The sequence below is a fragment of the Astyanax mexicanus genome, chromosome 7, assembly GCF_023375975.1.
Source record: "Astyanax mexicanus isolate ESR-SI-001 chromosome 7, AstMex3_surface, whole genome shotgun sequence".
NCBI lineage: Eukaryota > Metazoa > Chordata > Actinopteri > Characiformes > Acestrorhamphidae > Astyanax > Astyanax mexicanus.
In genome coordinates, this window is record NC_064414.1 from 29,878,836 (window position 1) to 29,899,877 (window position 21,042).

At 39.0% G+C, this 21,042-nt stretch overlaps 1 protein-coding gene across 2 annotated transcripts in view; it reads left to right on the forward strand.

Annotated features, from left to right (window-relative positions):
• vwc2 (von Willebrand factor C domain containing 2) overlaps positions 1-20,779 on the forward strand; it is a 31,976-nt gene extending 11,197 nt beyond the window's left edge. For both annotated transcript variants that reach the window (XM_022684841.2, XM_007240306.4), the window contains one exon: positions 19,232-20,779. In XM_022684841.2, coding sequence (XP_022540562.2) covers positions 19,232-19,383 — 152 coding nt within the window. In that variant the 3' untranslated portion in view covers positions 19,384-20,779. The remainder of the gene's footprint in view (positions 1-19,231) is intronic.
• Positions 20,780-21,042: the final 263 nt, after the last annotated feature.

Below are 21,042 nucleotides of genomic sequence, written 5' to 3' on the forward strand. Positions count from 1 at the left end.
ATACTAACAGAGTGAGATCTCTTTATGCTGCAGACTGTGCTTATGTGACATAATGAGGCTAGAGGCAGAGCGAGGTGGAGGTCCACAGTGAACAAACACACCAAACTACTTCTTAGTCTAAGACGAATAAGTGCAGAGAAGTGCCGAAAAACCTTTGAGGAGTTTATATTATTTAATTTAATAAATCCAGTGGGAAATTTGAACCATTTATAAGAAATACAGACCATCATAAGAAAGGTTTACAAAGACACACTGCAGCAAGCTGCCACTCATAAATTGTGAATCTGTATATTCTGCCATAATAGCATAATAAAGCAAAATAAAGGTGACCTCCATCTGGAATTTTCATTTGTTGTCTGCCTGTGGCCATTTATCATCCTTTCTTTTTTAAATTATTTCTCTATTTTATTCCAATATTTTCCAAAATTAGAAGGCCAGTGCACCTTAATCACTCCACGCCCATGTTAAAATGAAAGTGAGGCTGGGGGGTATGCTCTTAAACCGAAAATTGCAAGGCAGCGATGGAGCCAGCGAAATATCCACCAGTTTAAATGGCAGCACCTGTGTAGACAAATTACCTCACACACCTCCCTGAATTAACTGTGAAAGCAGTTAAAAAATTCTTCAACTTTCACAGTCAACCCAGTGTCTTAAAAAACACTCTTTTGTAAAGTGTTCTAATCCTACATTTGTGTCCACGTTAATCTGTTAAATCAATTCAGACATAAAAAAATAAATACCAAATACAGTCCAGCTAAGCACATACCTGGCTTCCCACAGTAGGATATTAACTAGCTAACTAGCTAAACAGACTACTATAAAGAGCTTGACTAACAATACACATCACTCGTTTTGACGTTAAACTAAGAAAATAACCAGTTCAGGGTTAATCAAGTCATAGCCGGAGAACCGGGTTTAGCTAGCTTGCTGTCTCTCTCTGCTAATGTTTATCTGGCTAGATTGGCGGCTGGTTAATATTAATTTGGCTAGCCTTAGCCTTGCTAGCTATGCAGAGTAACATACATCTTAAATTGAAATGGTGATCTCTACTGATTTTGTGAATCCATTCACGGTGAAGTATGGAATCTTTGGGGAAAATATGAAAGGTTTGACCTTTATAAGATTTCTTTTTTTTTAAGAAAAAGAAGTGCTTTTGGGAACGCAGCAGTGAGGCGGCATTGCCAGTAGCCAGTGGTCCAATGCTACTTCTGTCCCCCACAGCCTCGTTTTGGAAGACGATGTTGACGTAGGTGAATAAAGCATATTAAAAGAAATTCTAATATTTGTAACAAAATTATTAACAAAATATACAATGTGAGTCAAATGTCTCAGGACACCCTTTTATTTATTAAACAAAAGGAAAAAATTACATATCTGAATACCCCAGCAAGTACTAAATGAAGGGGGCCTACCATACAGGCTATGTCTAGAACATGGCCACAATCTTGAAAGTTGCCATTTCTGTGACTTTGACTCTCCCAGTAGATTAGAAAATTTACATCATCAAAAGTAGTTCCAAAATCACCATGCACCCATTGTAAAATTATTTATTACTATCAGTTGTATTTATTTATTTATTAGCTGATTATGTAATTACTCTTTAATTAGGAACACTGCCCTGTTTTTAGGTATTAAAATTGTAATGACTTAGCAATATATAAATCTAACCTGATACAACCTTCAAGCTTTACTTCCGACTTGTCATTTTTGAATGTCGATCCACTTCAAGGTCTGAGTCAACCTTTGAAAGCAACAGTGCAGCGACACACACATACTGTGAAAATCCCTTTTGAAAACACCTCATTCATGGTGAATTATTCTCACGGCTGGAACTTGGCTTTTCTCTGTCACCTGTAACCTGCCGGAGCTGAGAACTGTGGTTGAAAGTCAGAGCACTGCATGGAAAAGAATAAACTAAATATAGGCAATGTCTGCAGATGCATTAAGCTTCAAAGTCGCCTGATACAGTTTTCCATTAGCAACGCTGACAGGAGGATGGAGACATTATTTAGTCAGCACTTGCACTAATGAACCGGCAAAGTTTCTCTGGCTGATTTGTGGGGGTGAGATGAGGTGATTAACACAAGCAGGTGTTTCAGTGCCTGCTTTCACCGGGCTCAAGGGCGCTGATGATTAAACATTTCCACAAAAAACAATGTTCTCACTTCATTCGCCTGTGAAAACAGTAGAGTGGGCCGCTGAAAAGCTCTCGATCAGCTAACTGCACTGAATAGAGAGATGGTGCCTGGTGTGTGCAAATGAAAAATTCTCCTTCACACTTTTCATATATTTTCTTTCTGCTGGGGCCACTAATGAAATGTGCTGTAAAGATGAAAAAATGCTGATAAAAGCCTAGACCTTGGATAAGACTGTGTGTGTATGGACTGCATGATTGGAACACATTAAAGCGTCTTGGGAGAAGTTTGCTGGATCAGGGTGGATTATAGGGAGCCATCTGAGATCATTTCAGACAGCACGTCCTAGACTATGGCTCCTTGTGCTTCTTCACTGATCTTAATCTAACATGGCACCGTCAGCTACGTTGCCTCCTTCAGCAAAAAGGAACGATGACTCGGGATATGGATCTCAGACTTGGCAGCTAAAGTTCCTCACTGTGTTGACAGTAACGGAAGGGAGGCAATTATTTTCAAAGGAAAATGACTTCTAAATGAAATAGAGAGGCATCTTTTGTCAGGCCTGCCCACCATGATGTTGATGCACAGAATTGTTCACAGACTGAAACCTGAAATAGAACCCATGAAAACAGATGTTAAGAAGTTGGCACAGAGAAAAGTAGGGGTGGCATTTAGCCTAAAGTGTGGAAAGCACCATGTGGATTTAAGAATACATAACAAATGCATGTGTTCATTCAAGCAGTCGGGCTCTTTGCTTTTTAAGATGGATCGGAAGCATTCATTCCTGTCACAAAAGATTACAATTGCTGGTGTTTTACAAAATTCCACATTGCTTCTTGATTCCAGAGCCCAAGCAATTCATGCGCTTGCCAGGTGGTGCTTGAGTCTGATTGTATTTCGTAAATTACTGTTTGTCTGTTTGCATTGAGCTTCCTGTAATTTTCGCTATATTTTTTCCCCCCGCTGCCTGACTTTAGCGACTTGTTTTTGTTTCCTCGTATGTGGAGCACGTTGTGAGCCGGTTTTGAATTGCGAGGGTGAGTGAGGTAAGTGCAGTGGCACCTCTGCGGCTCTTGCTGCAGGTGTCTGAGGTACAAAGGCTACGGCGCAGATGCGGTGGGAGAGGCAGGCAGATGCTCGGACCCCCTGAGATTTGCACACATCAGAAGTAAGACTTCAAAGTCTCTGCTCAGTGACACCACAGGATGGGTGCCGGGTAAGCCAGCTCTAACTTAGTCTGCGTTCCTGATAATGATCACCTGGGCTCAAACTATTTGCCAGCCCATCTTCAATGTGTTCAAAGGAGTGTCTGATGAAACGTCACTGATCTCTGTAACTTTCACTGCTTGATACAGTCCTCAGACAAGGCAGAGTGCGAATGATTGTTTAATTGGGACCATTAAGGGTCCATTATCCGTTGATTGACTGGGTCGTTCTTTTCACTTCAGTTGCATGAAAGGGAGCCCTTGGCCTGGCTCTTTTAGAAAAATGTGGTGCCTTCTCAATGAAATGATAATAGCTGTTGAAGAAAAGAAGAAATTGGAGGTGTCATCTTCATTTTGGATTGTAGGGTTGACGCAAAAATGGGAAGGCAGTGTGGAGAATCGATGTATAAATAGGATGCTAGCAGTTCTCTCATAATCATAATCATACTTTCAGTCGATGCTGAGCACACTGCGCCTAGTGGGAGCGGCAGTTTGCACAGCTTATCTCAGGTCTCACAGAAAGCCCACAACTCAAAGGAGGCACATATCTATAATTTGTCCCAAGTCATTAGGCCATTTTATCATTTCTTCGGATTTGCTCTTGGCCAGCGCCGACTAATCTGGGAGAAAGAGAGTTGGTCTCCTTTAAACGCAGTTCAGGCCTGCTGAAAACCATTGTCACAACAGTGCACGTTTCATCCTATTAGCCTAAATGCCATTCATTTTAAGTGGGCGTTAGGACATGAAAAGCACAAAGATTTCTCAAAGCAGTCTGGGGGATTGATGTCTCCATTTGTTGCCGACGAAGAGGCGAGGTTTAGGTCTTTTTCAGGGCTGCTGAATGGAGCATTATGTTCCTGCTCCGTGTGCTGCCTGGGATCTGTTGTTGGAGCGGTATGCCAGGAGACACTTGAGGAAGTGCCATGGGGGGGAGATGAAAGTGAGTGCTATTGCTAACATCCACCACAGGCAGTTGTTCATGAATATCAAAGAACATCTGCGAGCGGCAGTGTCGTTGGGAATCGAAACGGGAGGAGGAAAAACACACTCGCACATTCATTTCTTACATACAGGCCATGCTTTCAGTCAGTCAGGGGCTGTCAATAAATAAGAGACATGGCGTTCAACATTTTTTCCCTCGGTTTGCTTATTTATGCCATAACAGTGCCAGAAATGTCATTCAGTTGTTGAAAAAAAAGTGCAGAATTTTTTTTAAAGCACCAAGGTGTATCATCTTGTCGAACATACAGCACGTTTACTTAGTGTCACACAGACACAAATAGGATTATTTCAAATCGGCTGCTGCCACACTTCTCGCCCCAGCGGCCATACAGACAGAACATGCCTTTATCCTGTAGCATAACTGGGCCTCGCAGCGTGGTGCTTCAGGAGCTTTTTAAGAGCAAAGACTCGCTGCTTATTTCCCTGCTGTGCGCTCTGTCTTGGTGACCCTGCATCGCGCAGGCCATCGCCTTGGCAACACACGGATGAAAAAACTGCCTCTCTTCTTGAAGGGCTTAGACACCGGGGTCGCCACTAATCTAGGAGGTTGCAGCAAACAGTCTGAACGAGAGCCGTAAGCACTTCAAACTGCAGCATGACGGCCGGAGAGCGTGTGCGGTGCTGGGGGGTGGTGCTTTAACGTTTCCAAATGGGGAAAATGATCGGGGGGAATATTCATGCCAGCTTGAGGGGGACTATTCATGGCTTACTTTAAGAGCTCAATTTAAGCATTTCAAACGCTGTTCCTCACAACACTTGCATAGAAATACATACACAAGGACGTGTCACATTTATGGTTTCAGCCTTTAGTAATGGGGTGGCGTTCGCCCTGATTCTGAAAAGCAGAGAAATAATAGTTATCAGTGTCACAGACGCGGTGTCTCCAGCACCTCTTCCAGCAAACAAGACTTTCTAAGTATTTCCTGCTCGAGAAATCCATATCAAGAGCAGTTATAGAGGACAATAGACATTGCACTTAGCAGTAGAATGAAATCCATAAAGATGCTTATGATATTTTTCTTATCTGACAATGTGTTACTCTTGAGATTTACAGCACCAGTCAAAAGTTTGGACACACCTTAAATGCAGTAGTTTTTTTTTCATTATTTTAAAATGTTCTTTATTGTAGATTAATTCTAAAGTCATCCACACTGTGAAGAAAACACATTATTCAGTAAACAAAAAGTGTTAAACAAACCAGAATTTGTTTCATAATTTGAATTATTCAAAGTAGCACTTCTTGCTTAATTAATAGCTTTGTACATCTTGGCTGGATTTTCTCAGTCAGCTTTATGAAGTAGAGTCACCTGGAATTCAGGAATTCAGCAATTCAATTACTTGAATTCCATGCATCTTAATGTGTTTGAAATATCAGTTGTGAAGAGGTAGAGTTGATATACAGTGAATATCTGAGGAAAAAAAGAGGAATGTTTGAATGTTCTAATTCATATTATGGCAAGAAATACTCAAATAAGTAAAGAAAATCACTTTAAGAAATAAAGGTCAATCAATCAAAAAAAAAATCAAAAATCAAAAACTTCTAAAGTATCCTGAAGTGCAGTCACAAAGACCATCAAAGGTTATGCTGAAACTGGCTCATAACATTACCACTGTTGCACAGGATAAGTTAATCAGAGTTACCAGCCTCAAAAACAACAAGTTAACAGCACTTTAGATTAGAGTCCCCTAAATGGTTCACATAGTAATTTGGTTTGATTAACACTTTTTAAGAGGTACATTTAAATTAGCCTATTTAAACCCAAAGCAACTACAAATCAAGCATAAAGCATCTAACTGCATTTAGTAGCTAAATAATAATAGTTTAGTCCATTGAAATGAGAACTGTCAAACTTGGCACATGCTGAAACAACAGCTATAGGGAGCAAACAGAGATCCCCCCTTGTCTCAAAATTAACACTAGCTAATGCTAACATTTACTGTCTCTACTTTCTAACATCTACTCCCCTTAAGATAAACTGGACCACCTCAGCTAGGAAATAGGAGCTAAGAAAAGATGTGTTATTTTTTTATTAATAAGGTTTGATAATGTAAGACATAGTAAACTTATGGAATATGTAATAGGCTAAAAGCAAACTGACTCAACTTGCTAACAACACATTGTGAGAACACAGGCAGCAGACACTGCCCTGGAATGTTTGCTGTGTTTCTGTTAGAAATATCTGCCAGGCTCTAATAGTAATAGTAGGGTTGTAGGTTTGTAATATGTAATCTGAGCACTTTTCATAAAAAAACAAAGTAACATACTTGCTATTTATCCATACATATAAGTAAAGAACAAATTAAAACCATTAATACGTTCAGTTCTGGCCTTTAAAATGGGAATTTATAATATAGTTAATACACATATATACAGGGAAAATTTCCATAAACATATAATTTTTAAAACATCAGTGCAGACATGGACAATAAAACCAAAAATCAACTAAAACTATAATTAAAATTGATTATAGTAGGTAGGCCTGGACAATAATTCGATATCGGTATTTATCGCGATAAGAAATGTTTCAATAACGGTGATATCATTTTTGCTGTATATCGATATGTATTATTTACAGAATCTGTCACGGACAGGCGTTTTACTGGCGTCAGCTCGCCGCACAGCTGAACACAATCAGCCTCCGTAGCTGGACTATCTCTGTGCGTGATGATGTAATCACATAGGCACGTAGCCAGATAGGCTAGGCTAGGCTAGATTTGGCTAGGCTAGGCTAGGCTCGGGTCCGCTACGCATCTAAAATGCCTCGCGCTGGAGCCAAACGGAGCCGGGACGAGCGGATCCAAGGCTAAGGTAGGCTCGGTTCGCATCTGAAATGCTCCGCGCTGGAGTGGAACGGAGCGGAACCAAGACGAGCCTAGCCTAGCCTAGCCTAGCCTCGGGTCCGCTCGGTCCGCCCACGGGTCCGCTCGGTCAGCCTCTGGTCCGCTCGGTCCACCCACGGGTCCGCTCGGTCAGCGGTCAGTTGCGGGTCCTCTCGGTCAGCCGCGGGTCCTCTTGGCTCCCAGCACGGGACATTTTTGATGCAAAATGAATGCCCCTGCCGCTTCCACAAGTGATCAATTGAAGGAGGGAGGTCTAATTCAGTGGTGAGGATTTGGTTCAACTCTCGAAGGTCTGCTAAACTTCAGTTTGCTGCAAATTGTGCCGGAGAGTGGAGCAGGTTAGCAGCGGTAACGTTAAAACATCTAATCTGTTCCACCACCTCAATCAGTTCCACTACATACAATATTTTCCTTATACTGGCTGAATCACTTTCATAGCGTATGTTGTAAGTTATTTAAGTTATTTAAAGTTTATGAATCCTTTAGGTTTGTTTATTTGACGGGGATATCATGTTCCTTTTATGTTTATAAAGAGTTGTATTTTGGCTGAAGCACTTTTGTAGCTTATATTGTAACTAAGTTATTTGTAGTTGATAAAGCCTATAGGTTTGTTTATTTGACGGGAAAATCTTGTTGCTTTTATGTATATAAAGGCTTCTTGTGTTCTTTATCCTAGTTGAAACACTTTTGTTTTGATCTGTTAAATTTGTTTACAAAAGAATAAGAAGCTCTGCTTCTGTCCTAATTTAAAGTTATTTTTATTGGTAATAGTTATATAGGCTTATGTTTGACAGGGATGTCATGTTTTTATTTTGCTATATGCAAATAAAATTGAGCATTGATTTATCTTGACTATTTTTTATTTCTTAAGTATTATAATGTTTTCGTGAAAGGAGGTTTCAAAGACTTAAATAAAATTTTCAGACAGTAGTAGGTACATATTTCCATTGCAGGGATTCTTCGCAGTTTTCTGTGGCCTTCTAAGTATTTATATCGATATCGAAATCATATCGTATCGACCGAAATTAAGGAATATATCGTGATATGAATTTTGGCCATATCGTCCAGCACTAATAGTAGGCCTAAAATGAGTCTGACACACAATTTTTAATAATAAAATGTGCGTCAGATCCTGAGAGCTCCATTGTGTAGGGCTATATTACTGAATTAACTCTGAGCTGACGTATTTGTTAGCTCAAAATAGATTCCTCCATCGATAAACGGAAACACAGAGATTTGTAGACCAAATTTGCATTACTTTTTCAAACCTTTCTTTTTCTTTTTCCAAACTTATCCAGGCTTGGATATTGCTGTTTTCAAATTTCATGACTTTTGATCAAACATGCCATTAAATTAGTAATGCACTCTATGTATCCGAGCTTGCCTTGAATGGTAGATATGTAATGGAAAATGAGCATAGGTTGAAATTTATTTTTGTGTTAACCTACAAAAAATGCATATTAAATTCAATCAAGTTAATTAAACATTCGATTACATTGAAATTAAATTATAAATTTGCCTTACATGACATTCCATGTCCTGCAGTGTGACTTTTGCACATGACGATGCTAAAATGATATATTGTGCTGCTCACATATGAGCCTAGAGGCATCTAAAATAGGATAAAGCCCCTCAGCACTTTGCTGTAGAGCCCTGAATCTGTTTCTTGTTGAGTGATGGGGCTCTATTCAATACCTTTGGGATGAGCTGCAGTAGTATGATCATCCAGCATCAGTACCTGACCTCACTACTGCACTACTACTGACTGAATTACAAAAAAAAATCTCACAGAAATGTTTTAGCGTCTAGTGTAAATGCTAAATGCTAAAATTATTGTTTCATAATATGGGTTTGGATGCTGTAATTAATCTAGATATGCTGCTTTCAACTGTAAACGTACCTTCTAAAGATTTAAAGCAACACGTGACTTATAATTATAGTGCAAAAATTAATAATTCATGCTTTAGTGAAACAACAGCTCTTTTCCCCCTCTCCTCACACTAAACAAAAATGGAAATCTAGTCCTTTTCCTCCAGCACTTATACAGAGTGAGGACATTTAGCCGCATTTATAATACATATGTGCTGAAGAACTGCATTAGCGAGAGATCTTTTTCTTTGATTCTCAGCGCAGCGTCCATTTGCGCTGCTTTGGGCTCTCATTCCGAGCATCAGCTCTAATGAGGTATAAAAGATCATGCCGTTTCAGGACTGGAGCCTTGCTCCTTCTTTACTCTTTATCTCAATTACTGCTGAAGCACAGGGAATGAAACTCATCCCTGAATGGACCAAAGAGTCTTTAATGGTGCTCTCCTTTGAGTTAGCCTGTACACCACTGCTTTGATACTCAGTGAGGAGAAGGTTTGCTCTCTGGGTGCTGAAAAGGTGATTATGCGTCCCTTTCAGGGGGATGAAAAGATGGCACAAGAAGCTATTTTCCTTTTCTTTTTCGTCTCCCTCCCTAAATGTTCATCACCGAGTTTGGTGTGAATATGCAGAGAAAAAAGTCCCATAGTTGCATAACAGCAAAAAACACATAGCGGTCATATTAACTAATATGCAGAGCCAGAGGGCGATCTGGGATTTAAATGTTCTTGATGAATCAGCCGTGACAGTGGCATTTCCATACACAGCCTTGGTATTCAGAGGGGAGACTGGGACGCTCAGGCTGAAATCATTATAAATACAACTATGCCGACGTTTTGACAGCATCAACCAAATATTCATGCAGATTGATGCACCTCTACCTGCCCGAGTGGAGCACTTCAGTCTATAATAACGCCTTTGCAAGAGCTGAATAGGAAACTGGGCTAGCGTTTGGTACAGCCTGTTTGCTTGCAACACAGAAAAAAAAGGAAGGGAGTGTGTGTTGCCCAGGCCCAGGAGTGTCAGAGGCAATTAATATGGCTTTTGCCATTTTGTGAATAATGTGTCATCATTTGCAGTAAGGAAAAAAAACATCCATTTGAAAAGTTTTTTTTTCCCCCACTGAAAAGGTCGAAGTAGCATGCCTCAGAACATGGTGGAGCATGCGCTATTTTCCTTAAAGACTCATTCCAGCCTCTCGATCAGCCTCTGCAGAAAGTCGTAGGGGGGTATCAGAGCCAATCTATCTTACACTCAGAGCTGGGCAGGGAAGGCTGGCTGCCTTCAAAAATGCCCTTTTTTGTTTCGCTGCTAGCTGCCTGTGTTCTCACAGTGTCTGAATCTAAATGCTGGCCATGCGCGTGCTCTAGATCGCAGAATGATATGTGTAAGATGTGTAATAATCTTAGCGTTTTAATATATTTTATCTTTGTAGAGTGTAGACTGCATAGATATATTCAAGCAGCATTTACAATAAAAATATCTAAGAAAATAAAATGTCTTGGGAATTGCAGTACCATCACAAATTCTGTCACAAATATTTTACACATGATGTTTTCCTCAGAATAAACCATCCACTCACTGACACAGATGGCCCCAATCTGATAAGCAGTATCAGGTCAGGATAATACCAGAAAACAAAACTCTGCAGGATCAGATATCGTCGGAAATGAGAATGAATCCGATCCAAATCTGTAACAAATCTTACCTGCAATGTGACAATTGCTCATAGTGCAAGATAACAAAAGTTAAAAACAGGTTGCTTGATGACAGCAGCCTGAAATTAGCATAAGAAGAGAGAGTTCTTATTCTAGTATTAGAATACTAGAACTGAATTTGCGATCATTAGCACTTGAAGTCATGTTTAAGTCCTTTTTTCCCCCTTTTTTTGTAAGAGAGTTATAGAAAAGTAGAAAATGTTGTAGGTTATACTTTTTAATTTCATTTCAAACACCTCATATTTAAAAGCTTATCATCAGAGCGTCATGACACTTTACAGAAATTTCAAAATATGATCAGATAAAAAAAACCCTCCTTATTTAAATGCCATTTGTCAGACTGTGGGCCTGAATGACAGCTGTGAAAATTAAGGAGTTAAAGAAAAGCTATGAGGAAATTAAAGATATAGTTACAGATATGCACATGATAGGAAATGACTACAAAATATTATCCAAATGTTTGAGTATAATAATAAGCACTGTTGGTTCAGTTGTAAGGAATAGAAGCATTATATGCATTCTGCCACACAGGAACTGCCTAGACAAAGCTGTGACTAGAAAAAAAAATCAGCATAAGAGCCAGATGGGAAAATGTGATGAATCACATAAAGGCCACTTCATATAATCAGGCTGAAGTGATTAGGGGAATAAGACAATTAATACTTTATTGTATTTATTTGTATATTTTGTTTTGCAAAACTGTGTAGATTTTCTTTAAAAAAAATGTGAATTTTAATGATTAGACCGAAGTTCATTTTGTGTTGTGTTTAAACTCAGACAACTAGAACAATGTTGTGTTCTGTTGTCAGATCCCACTGTTATGACTGCCTAAAATTCAAAAACTTGATTTAAACAATAGCAATACATTACAATATATTATGAAACATAAATTATATAGCATGTTCTTGCCTATACACAGCCCTAAGGATTTATCACATCATGTGATCAGATTTTTTTAGGGCTTTCAAATCTGATTTGCCCTACTTTAGATATGGGGTTGGATATGTATCTGATGTGAAATAAATGTGAACAGTCAGATCAGACTTCACACTATATATGTGCACATAGTGCTGATAGAGGTGACATGCATAAATGCATTATACAGGTTGCATACATTCATATAGTCAAGATCCAACCTTAGTAAAAAAAAAATCACAATTTATTAATGAGGCTTGTAATCACAACAATCACAGAGGCCAAATAACCTTCCTGATCTCTATAAATACATTTACATGCATGATAAAACTAGAGCAAATCTGCTTCAGATCACTCCTGAGCAGTGAGCAAAACTGGTGGAAGCTTTCCCAAAAAGACCTAAATCTGCTAATGCAGCAAAAGCTGATTCCACCAACAACTATAGTCTGACAAGATAGAATACTTAACCATAGAATACTTAAAGTGTACTTAACCTCGACAAACAGTGAGTGACTTCAGAAATTTCCTTTAAGAGCATATTGGTTTGCAACAGAAAAACTGTCTGGAACAATATGTGTAATGTTTTATATATATATATATATATATAGTCCAAACAAATAGCTTGACTTTTAAGGGTCTGAATGCTTTTGGTAGGTATTGTTTCTGCTACTGTTACAGAAATATACTGTAATTTAACACTTTATTTGAAGGAAACTTGTGTAGGGGCATTAAAACACATTCATATGCATAGAATAATTAAATTACAAAGCAGTAATTGGATATTTATGAACTGCATATATCAGTATTAATATAATGGCATAATATATTTTATAAAAAAGGAGGAGAAGAAGACCATTCTATATATATCACACTTGCTGGGCACAGATGGAATTTAGCCTCCGCTTTTAAACCATCCATACACACAAACACAGCAGTGAGTACACTCAGAAGACACACACACATAGTGATCCAGGGACCAATCTGGGTGTCGAACCCTTGTCATTTATAGCTCAGTGCTCGGGCATGAGATTATTCAACATGTACAAGTACCGTATTTTTTACACTAATGCAGCAGTAAGACCTGCTAAATTAGACGGAAAACATGGCAACACCCCTGTTCCTTACTAGTGTCACATATATGTATGAAAATAGACCATAAAATGGAAGTATGGTAATTTATGTATTTTAAACAGTGTTGGGCACGTTACTTTGAAAAAGTAATTAGTTATAGTTACTCGTTACTTCTCCAAAAAAGTTACTAACGGAGTTACTCCACTATAAAAGTAATTAGTTGCCAGTAAAAGTAACTATGCATTACTTTTTATTATTCGCCCGTCAAAAAAGGAAATCAATTATGCATTTACTATTATTATTAGAAAAATAACAAACGAAAATGAACCCAAAATGTTGAAAAAATATAATCTAACGAATTTCAAAAAAAACAAACGAAATTCTCCACAGAACCAAAGAAAATTACTAAAACTTGTAATACTGAAAAAAACAGAAAAAACGGAAAAACGCGTCTGGGGATGAAATTAAACAAAACCAAGCCACACTCAAAGGAAATATGTATATATAAACAAAACAAAATAATGGACAAAAACAACAATCTAATGACCGTTAAAATGGTATTAATATAACAGCTTCACCAAAAGAGAATAGAGGTTAGATCGGGCCCAAAAAATCCGACCCGACCCAGCCAGAGCCCGTGCACGTTCTGCCCGAGCCCGAACCATGAACTGTCATTATGAGCACAGGTAAATGTTCTCACTCACTGTATCTCCTGTATCTCCTTTCATCTGCCTCGCACGCATATTGTAATCCCATACATAGTTCTGCAGTTTCTCAGTGTTTTCTGTCGTATTTTGCGGCTAGCGCGAGCGCTTTACACAAGAACTAACGGACCACGAGGTGCCGCGCGCTCGGCACAACACCGCCCGCTGTACAACAGCACTTATAAATAAATTAAACACGAAATGAGGGTATTCTATCAGTAATTTCAGTTCGTTTTAGTTAGTTTTATAAACACAAAATACAGTTCGAGATAGTTATGTTTTTACCGTTTTTATTAGATTCAGTTAACACAAATGTTTTTTCACTTTCAGTTTTCGTTATTTCGTTCGTTTTTAACAATAATAATTGGTTACTTAGCAACATTGTGATTATCACACCAGAGCTTTACATAAAATAAAAATAGGAGCCCGATTTCGGGTCGGTCCTCGGGTCAGGTCGGGTTCGGGCAGAGAATCTAAGCTCTAAAATAGAAAGCAGCAGCACCACAAAAACCGGAGCAGCTAAAAAGAGCTTAACGTCCTTAATTCGGAACTTGGGCTGCACGGCGATCACTGAATTAATTAGAGCATGCAAATCGTCACAATTGTGCCTCACTTCACCACGCCAAACCACAGGCACAGCGGCCAGAAGCTCAAGTTCACCGGAAAGAGGAGGGGTTAACCAGGGCAAAGCGAAGTAAAAAAAAAAAAAAAAAGTTAATAGAGCGGCTAAAGTAACGTGCAGTAACGGGGCGTCGGAAATGGTAACGGCGTTATAGTTACAGTCATAGTAATTAGTTAGATTACTCGTTACTGAAAAAAGTAACGGCGTTAGTAACGCCGTTATTTTTAACGCCGTTACTCCCAACTGATTTTAAACGTTGTAAAAATGGGACAAACAGAGCTATAAGCCATGAAAGAACATCCTAATACATAGCATGTCTAGTGATTCCTGCTTAATGAAGGTGTTATGAATATAAAGTGTGCCACCACTTTAGTTTAAGGGCTTTAAAATCACTCATAGAACTGCTGTGCATTGTTCAAAAAATAGGTATGTAGGTAGCCTTCAAATAAAGGTTATGAATTAGGCCTGTTCTTGATCTTTACAGAATTTTAATTAGAGATTTTCCATTAAGAGGAAAATAGACCTGACAATAATGTCCATGGGAGAAAAACGAGCAAATAATATGTTTAGTAGAATACTGGACATTTCAAATGTCAGAATCCACAGTCAGACACTGCCTCCATGACCAGAAGCTTTCTGGAACAGTTCCTCAGCAGAAGAATGTTGCAAAATGTCACTGGAACTGCAGATGTGGGCAGCTGAGACAAAAATAGAACTTTTTGTTTACGCACATCATCACCACATTTGGCAAAGAAAAGAAGAATGCATACATAATGAATCATTTGACACACACGTTCAACTGTGGTGATGGATATGTGCTTTGGGGCTGTTTAGTTGCGACAGGGTGGTCCAGGGCGCGTGTGAAAAATCAATGACATAATAAATTCAACTAAATATCAGGGGATTTTAACCTAAAATCTATCTGCCCCTGCCTTATGGCTGAAACTTGGTTGTGGCACCATGATGATTGTTTCGCAGGATAACGACCCAAACACACTCAAAATCCGCTCAGAATTGGCTGCAAAGGGGCTTTGAGTAGTTGCGCAGAAAAAGGGACTATGGATTGTTGGTTGTGTAGTTGGTTGTCCCTCTCTTCTCATATTACTCGTAGTATGAAACCGGTCTGCACAGGTGTCTGTTAGGTGAGGTATCAGATCTGGGTCGCTGTGATTTCACTGTGAGTTATGATGGCTACCAAGTGATCCAAGCTGGTTGGCTTTAGCTTTACATGTGCGGGGGAAAGGGGTTTATATAAAGAAGGATTGGGTAATTGGCCTTCCCGATTTAGGAAAAAAAATATATTATGAGGCTTGTATGCAGCTGCTCGGTCACGGAAACCTATACACTGAAGCTCTCTCTCTCTACACTCCACTGTTCTTGAGCTAATCTGAAGGCCACATGAAGTTTGACGAACTGTAGTGATTGACAATGCAGAAAGATGGTGACCTCTGTGCACTATGCTCCTTAGCATCTGCTGACCACACTGTTATTTTACACTGACAGAGCAAGTTGCTGTTGTTACCAGTCGCTTTCGCTTTGTTGAAATATCACTGACAGTTGGCTGTGGAATATTTAGTATTGAGGAAATTTCAGGGCTGAACTTGTTTCACAGGTGCTGCATCCTATCATAGTACCATGCTGAAATTCACTGAGCTCCTGAGAGAGATCCATTCTTCCACTAATGTTTGTAGAAGCTGTCTGCATGCCTGGGTGCTTGGTTTTATAAACCCGTGCTCATGGAAATGATTGAAACCTGAGTTCATTGGTTTGCAATATTGGTTTACAACTTTTTGCAATACTGTGTATTTGATATGTTTTTTATTTCTTGTGTTATTTTTACTCATTACTATTTTGAGTGTATAAAAGTTTTAAACATGTTAGCAACACAAAGCCCAAATGTAACCCTATTAAAGTCTGTGGTATTGAAGAGGTGCCAATATGAATCTTTGTGTTGCAAACCTTTTTGATTTCTGATAGACTTTTATCTACTACATAGAGGAAAAGTCCAAAACCTCTGGAAAAAGTTGTGTTACATTGGTAAGCAATGCAGAAATAAGCTGTTATTCATGCAGGGCGAGGCTTCACCAATGATTTGCGTGTGTGGTTTACATAATACAGTACTATATTGATTCTAGCTCTATTTTTATAAACGGGTGCCAATAATTCTAAATTTGACATCTCATAATGAGGGATATTACACATATTGACTTGGTTTTAGGTGATGTGACTTATACATTTTTGCTGATTAACATGCTGCAGTCCCTGGATTCATTGCTTGCAGTTATCAATAAATGAAACAAGAATGTCAGAATGATTGACAGTGTCTTCAGAGCTGATTTTTATCTAACCTTGAGTTCAGTTTAAAAGTACTGGAAGGTTCACACTTATGATGCATTTAAAAATGTATGCAGTGGATGAGTTTTGTATGTAATGAACCATTAAAATTCACAGGCAGAAAGAGGTTGATTAATACTTCTACTGTGGTACTGAGGGATCAGTAAAATAATATAGAGGCAGTATAATGTTCTAATGGTTTTTACAGAATGTAATGTACGTTCTTGTTGCTACAACACCAACTCTTTGATGTCTAGACACTGATTAGCGTTTAGCACATAATAAGATACTTCTCGATTGAGCATTTTTTTGTCATTAGCTCAGTGGCGGTCGTTATATTTCATATTCATTAATTCTTTACACCTTAGAGATAATCCCTCTGCCCAGCAATTATCTTTGCCCTGACATTGTAATGTGCTCATGTTTTATGTAAAGCCCGAGGCCGAGGTCTCCACTGTGTGAGCAGAAGTCTTTGTCATGTAATAGTTCTTATTTGAGACACGCAGGAGCAGCAGCTTCTTGCTGATTTCTGTCTGTCTGGGGTTACACTGAAGTGGAGCACAAAGAGACTGGAGGCAAATGAGATTATTCAGGCTCCATATACATGTGTACCCCTGCTAATAAGGTACAGAGAATGAAGAGAAAGAATGGACACTGAACTTTAAACCATTTAAATATGTATGACTATATAAGTCCTGCGTAGTTTAGAGTTCGGAGAATGAGAATAGTGAGCGCAATTTCCATGAAGTCCATTAACAGCTGTTGCATTCACAGGAAGGGACATTATGTAGCAAGCGGCCCTGTTTGTGAACAGGTGCTGTTTTCTCTAAAGTGTACAATACCTGTCATAAGTTTGGGGACAACTGTCTATCTCCGGAAATCTTCTGAGTAATGCTTGATTTTGCTTGACGCTCATTGCTACTTTGCAATTATGTTACAAAAAAACAGCTGCAATAGTGTTAAATTCAACAGCTTTTTAATTGTTAATATGAGCAGATTTTGCATCACTTTATTCCTTTGTTTGAACCCCTGAGTTTAATACTATTAGTTTTAATACTTCATTCAAAAAATCTAACACCAGTTTAACATTTATATAACATTTAGTGATGAAAATAGAGACTGAATATAGAAAAAACATGAAATGATAATACTGTTTTATAATATTGTTCAATCAAAAAATATATTGATTGTTCAGTCATTTTAATACTTTATTTTATCAGTGTAAAATAAAATAAAAATCTGGCCTAATTATGGCCATTTATATCAGAGCACTCTTTATATCTATAGGCCTCACCAAATTAATCATTTAACCAGTTTTACAATCAAATCTATTATCTGTTATCATCGACATAACAGCCTGAAAATGCAACACAGAACATGTGAACTACCTGTAGATACTTTTAAGAAAACACAATTAAATATTTTCAACAAGCTTCTGCAATGTATCAGAAGGATCTACCTATCAGACACTTGCTGTACATCATTATTTCTTAAGTTTTGTTGTCATGAGTATTATATTATATAGCAATAACTATCGTGATATTGTTTTCTACAGAATAAACCTTGTTAACCTCTGCTAAGACGTGCAAAGTTTTGCGCTGTTAAGATACTAAAATGCCAAAGTCAGAGCACACCAGGCTCTTAAAGGGAATGGCAAGTGAAACGCTGATTGGTTTATTTCACATTACGCCCAAAACACTCCCAAGATTAATGAGGAAAATTAGTACATGCCTTTTGCACGTTTGCAACGCTGTGCTAGGCTTTCTTTTTGAATCCTCACGATAGGGCCCATAATCTAATAATATAGTATTCAGTAATTTCTATAGCCAGTGTATTGTTTTCAGAGATGAGAATAAGTATTCGAAAGTCTGGATGCGTACCTAGGGCCCTATCTTCCATCTTGTGCAAGGCGTATCACGATGCTCAACATTCTATTTTACACCTTCCACCTCCATCATTTAAATAGCACAGGTGCTTGTGAATATATCTATGCCAAAGGGTGTGGCTGTCTCGTAATTATGTATATTCATGTACATTTCCGGAGTATTGCTATCTTGGCAACTGAAGACACAGGTGCGCTACTGACTGAAAACAACCACGTCCAACATGCATACACCCCCACTTGTTATACATACTAAAAAGACTGCTAAAATAGGGCCTTTAAAGATTAAGGTGTTATCTTGTTGTTAATGATGGCACTGATCTATTACTCAGCAATACTCACTAATACTACATTATCTGTCGAACATGGTAGAGACAGTGTTATTACATAGATACATATGACTGCCAGTGAAACTTAGCCATAGAAACTATTGCTTATTGATAATATTACCATATGACTATAAAAAAAATGGCTGTAATTCTTAAACGAATAGTGCTAAACAGTTTTGTTAAACCTCTGGAATTAGAGCTAAAGGTCTAGACTTGTATCGTATATTGACTGCTTCATGTCAGGCTTACAGAAGTGGTGTTCGGTGGAGGCAGAATTGCAGCAGTTGTGTCACTGTGCAAATATTTATGGACCCGACTGTAAGAATTGAACTGCTGTAAGCTGAGTGAGCAGATTTGCTGGCTTTTATATGCAGACTCGTTGGACTGAGTGAGTGGTACCTTTTTAGTGCTGTATGCATTCTAAATCAAAGTATCTTATTTCTAATTACTGAGGGAAAAAAAAATCATATTTCTTTACATTTGTTAAACGAGGCCTTTAAATCCAGTGTGAAAAATAGGTGTCCCCAAACTTTTGACAGGCAGCACATACTGTATTAACATTGTCTAAACCCTGAGCCTGACCCTTTTCCTCTCCTCTGCATCCTTAGGGCCAAACTGTTACGCGGATACTGCGGTGATTCCAGCTGGCCGCGAGGTGAAGATCGACGAGTGCACCATCTGCTACTGCACGTACGAGGAGGGCACCTGGCGCATCGAGCGGCAGGCCACCTGCAGCAGGAACGAGTGTCAGCCCAGCTAGAGCGGCCGGGGCCGTGTCCAGCTCTCACAAATGACCCCCTCCAGCCTTCACCTAGACAGCTTCGTAGCAGCCCGGCGCTGCGGCTCTGAGCTTACACAGGCTGCCAGGACTCCAGCATTATGGGGGGATTACAACCGTCATGACTGTTTGTGACAGCTCATGACTATATGACCTCAGACTGTCAAATAGCATGTAGCACGGGGAGGGGGGTTCGCTAGCCTGGGAGAGACGCCAAGGGCCAGGCCACACAGCGCTACATTCCTCATGCTGTGTGGCACTGCCTCGGAGCTGACATCAAGTGTCACGAAAAGTGCCATGTTTATGATAGTGATACGTACACAGGCCTGAGTTCAAAGGGGCATTGGGATAGAATCAGCTATATTACTACATGAACTTTCTATCGAGATTTATAACCAGTAATAAAGGATATTTATTTATGTATGTATTGATACATTTACGGAGCCAAGGGGACAATGTCTGGTTTACAGTTAAAATGCTATTTTTTATAGTCACTGTATTTTGATATTATGTCATGTACGTTACAGGGACTTAAGTCCGACTCATTAGAATGTATAGAGTGTAAACAGCTGTCACAATGGATGAAGGAATAAAAAAATAAATGAAAAAACAAGTTGTGTTAGACATCAGGAAGACAAGCTGTAGTCAGCAATCACTCTCAATGTCAAACACACTTCTCAGTACGTTCCACAGCTCAATGGATGTGTTGAACTGTTTAGGCAAATCAAAGGAGAAAAAATAGCAGCTTGCAGATGTTTGTATATTAGTTCTTTTTTTCCTTTTTTTTTTTTTTTTGTGTTCCAAACTTAAGTGCATTTTAACAAGATGTGTTTCTGTATTTGTGTTTACATGTTTCAAATAAATCGAGTTACACTGTGCACTAAAGCGTCCGCCTCAAGACACTGATGTCAGGTTAACCGGGGACACCATCTAAGTCCGTTGGCATTTTTAAAAAGACCGAGACATGCTCAAAATGTCAAGCCGAGAAGCTGAAGAAGAAAAAAAAGGAGGGGGCAAAAAAAAAAATCCTGTAAATTTCATCTGGAGCATCGCTTGTCCGAAGGGCTGAGCGAGACCCAGCTGTTACTTGTGGGATGACACTGCCACCCTGCAAGTCTCTGAAACTCTTTTCAATCAGGCTTCAAATATTGCATCAGATTTTGGATGACGGGGCCCCGCCTGGCTCAAAAGTCAAAGCAACTTGGCTCCTGCACCCTCGTGAGGCCCTGCAAATTAGTCACTGCACCCTGATGGATGAAGACTCTGAGGTTTACTGTCATACACTGACATGCCATATGTCATGGGACAGGAACTAGTTTTGTATCTCATGATTTTACCATGTCCTGTGGAAGCTAAAGAACACGTGGAGTCTCTTGCATTGAATGTGGGTGTGATTTCTTCCAGAGTTTCTTGTCTTTTTTAAGTTTCATAGACAATGAAATGGTACCTCAGGGCATGGCCACACCTGTATATGTTGTGAGGTTTATCTTGTGATTGAGGATCACAGATCCACAGTGTCACATGTGCAATGGGAATAGTTCATAGGAGGCATTACCACCCTAGTGGACAGCGCAGAGTCTGGCTAGAACTGTCTATGTAATTGGACAAGCAACTTTAGTAGAAATAATAGAATAGAATAAT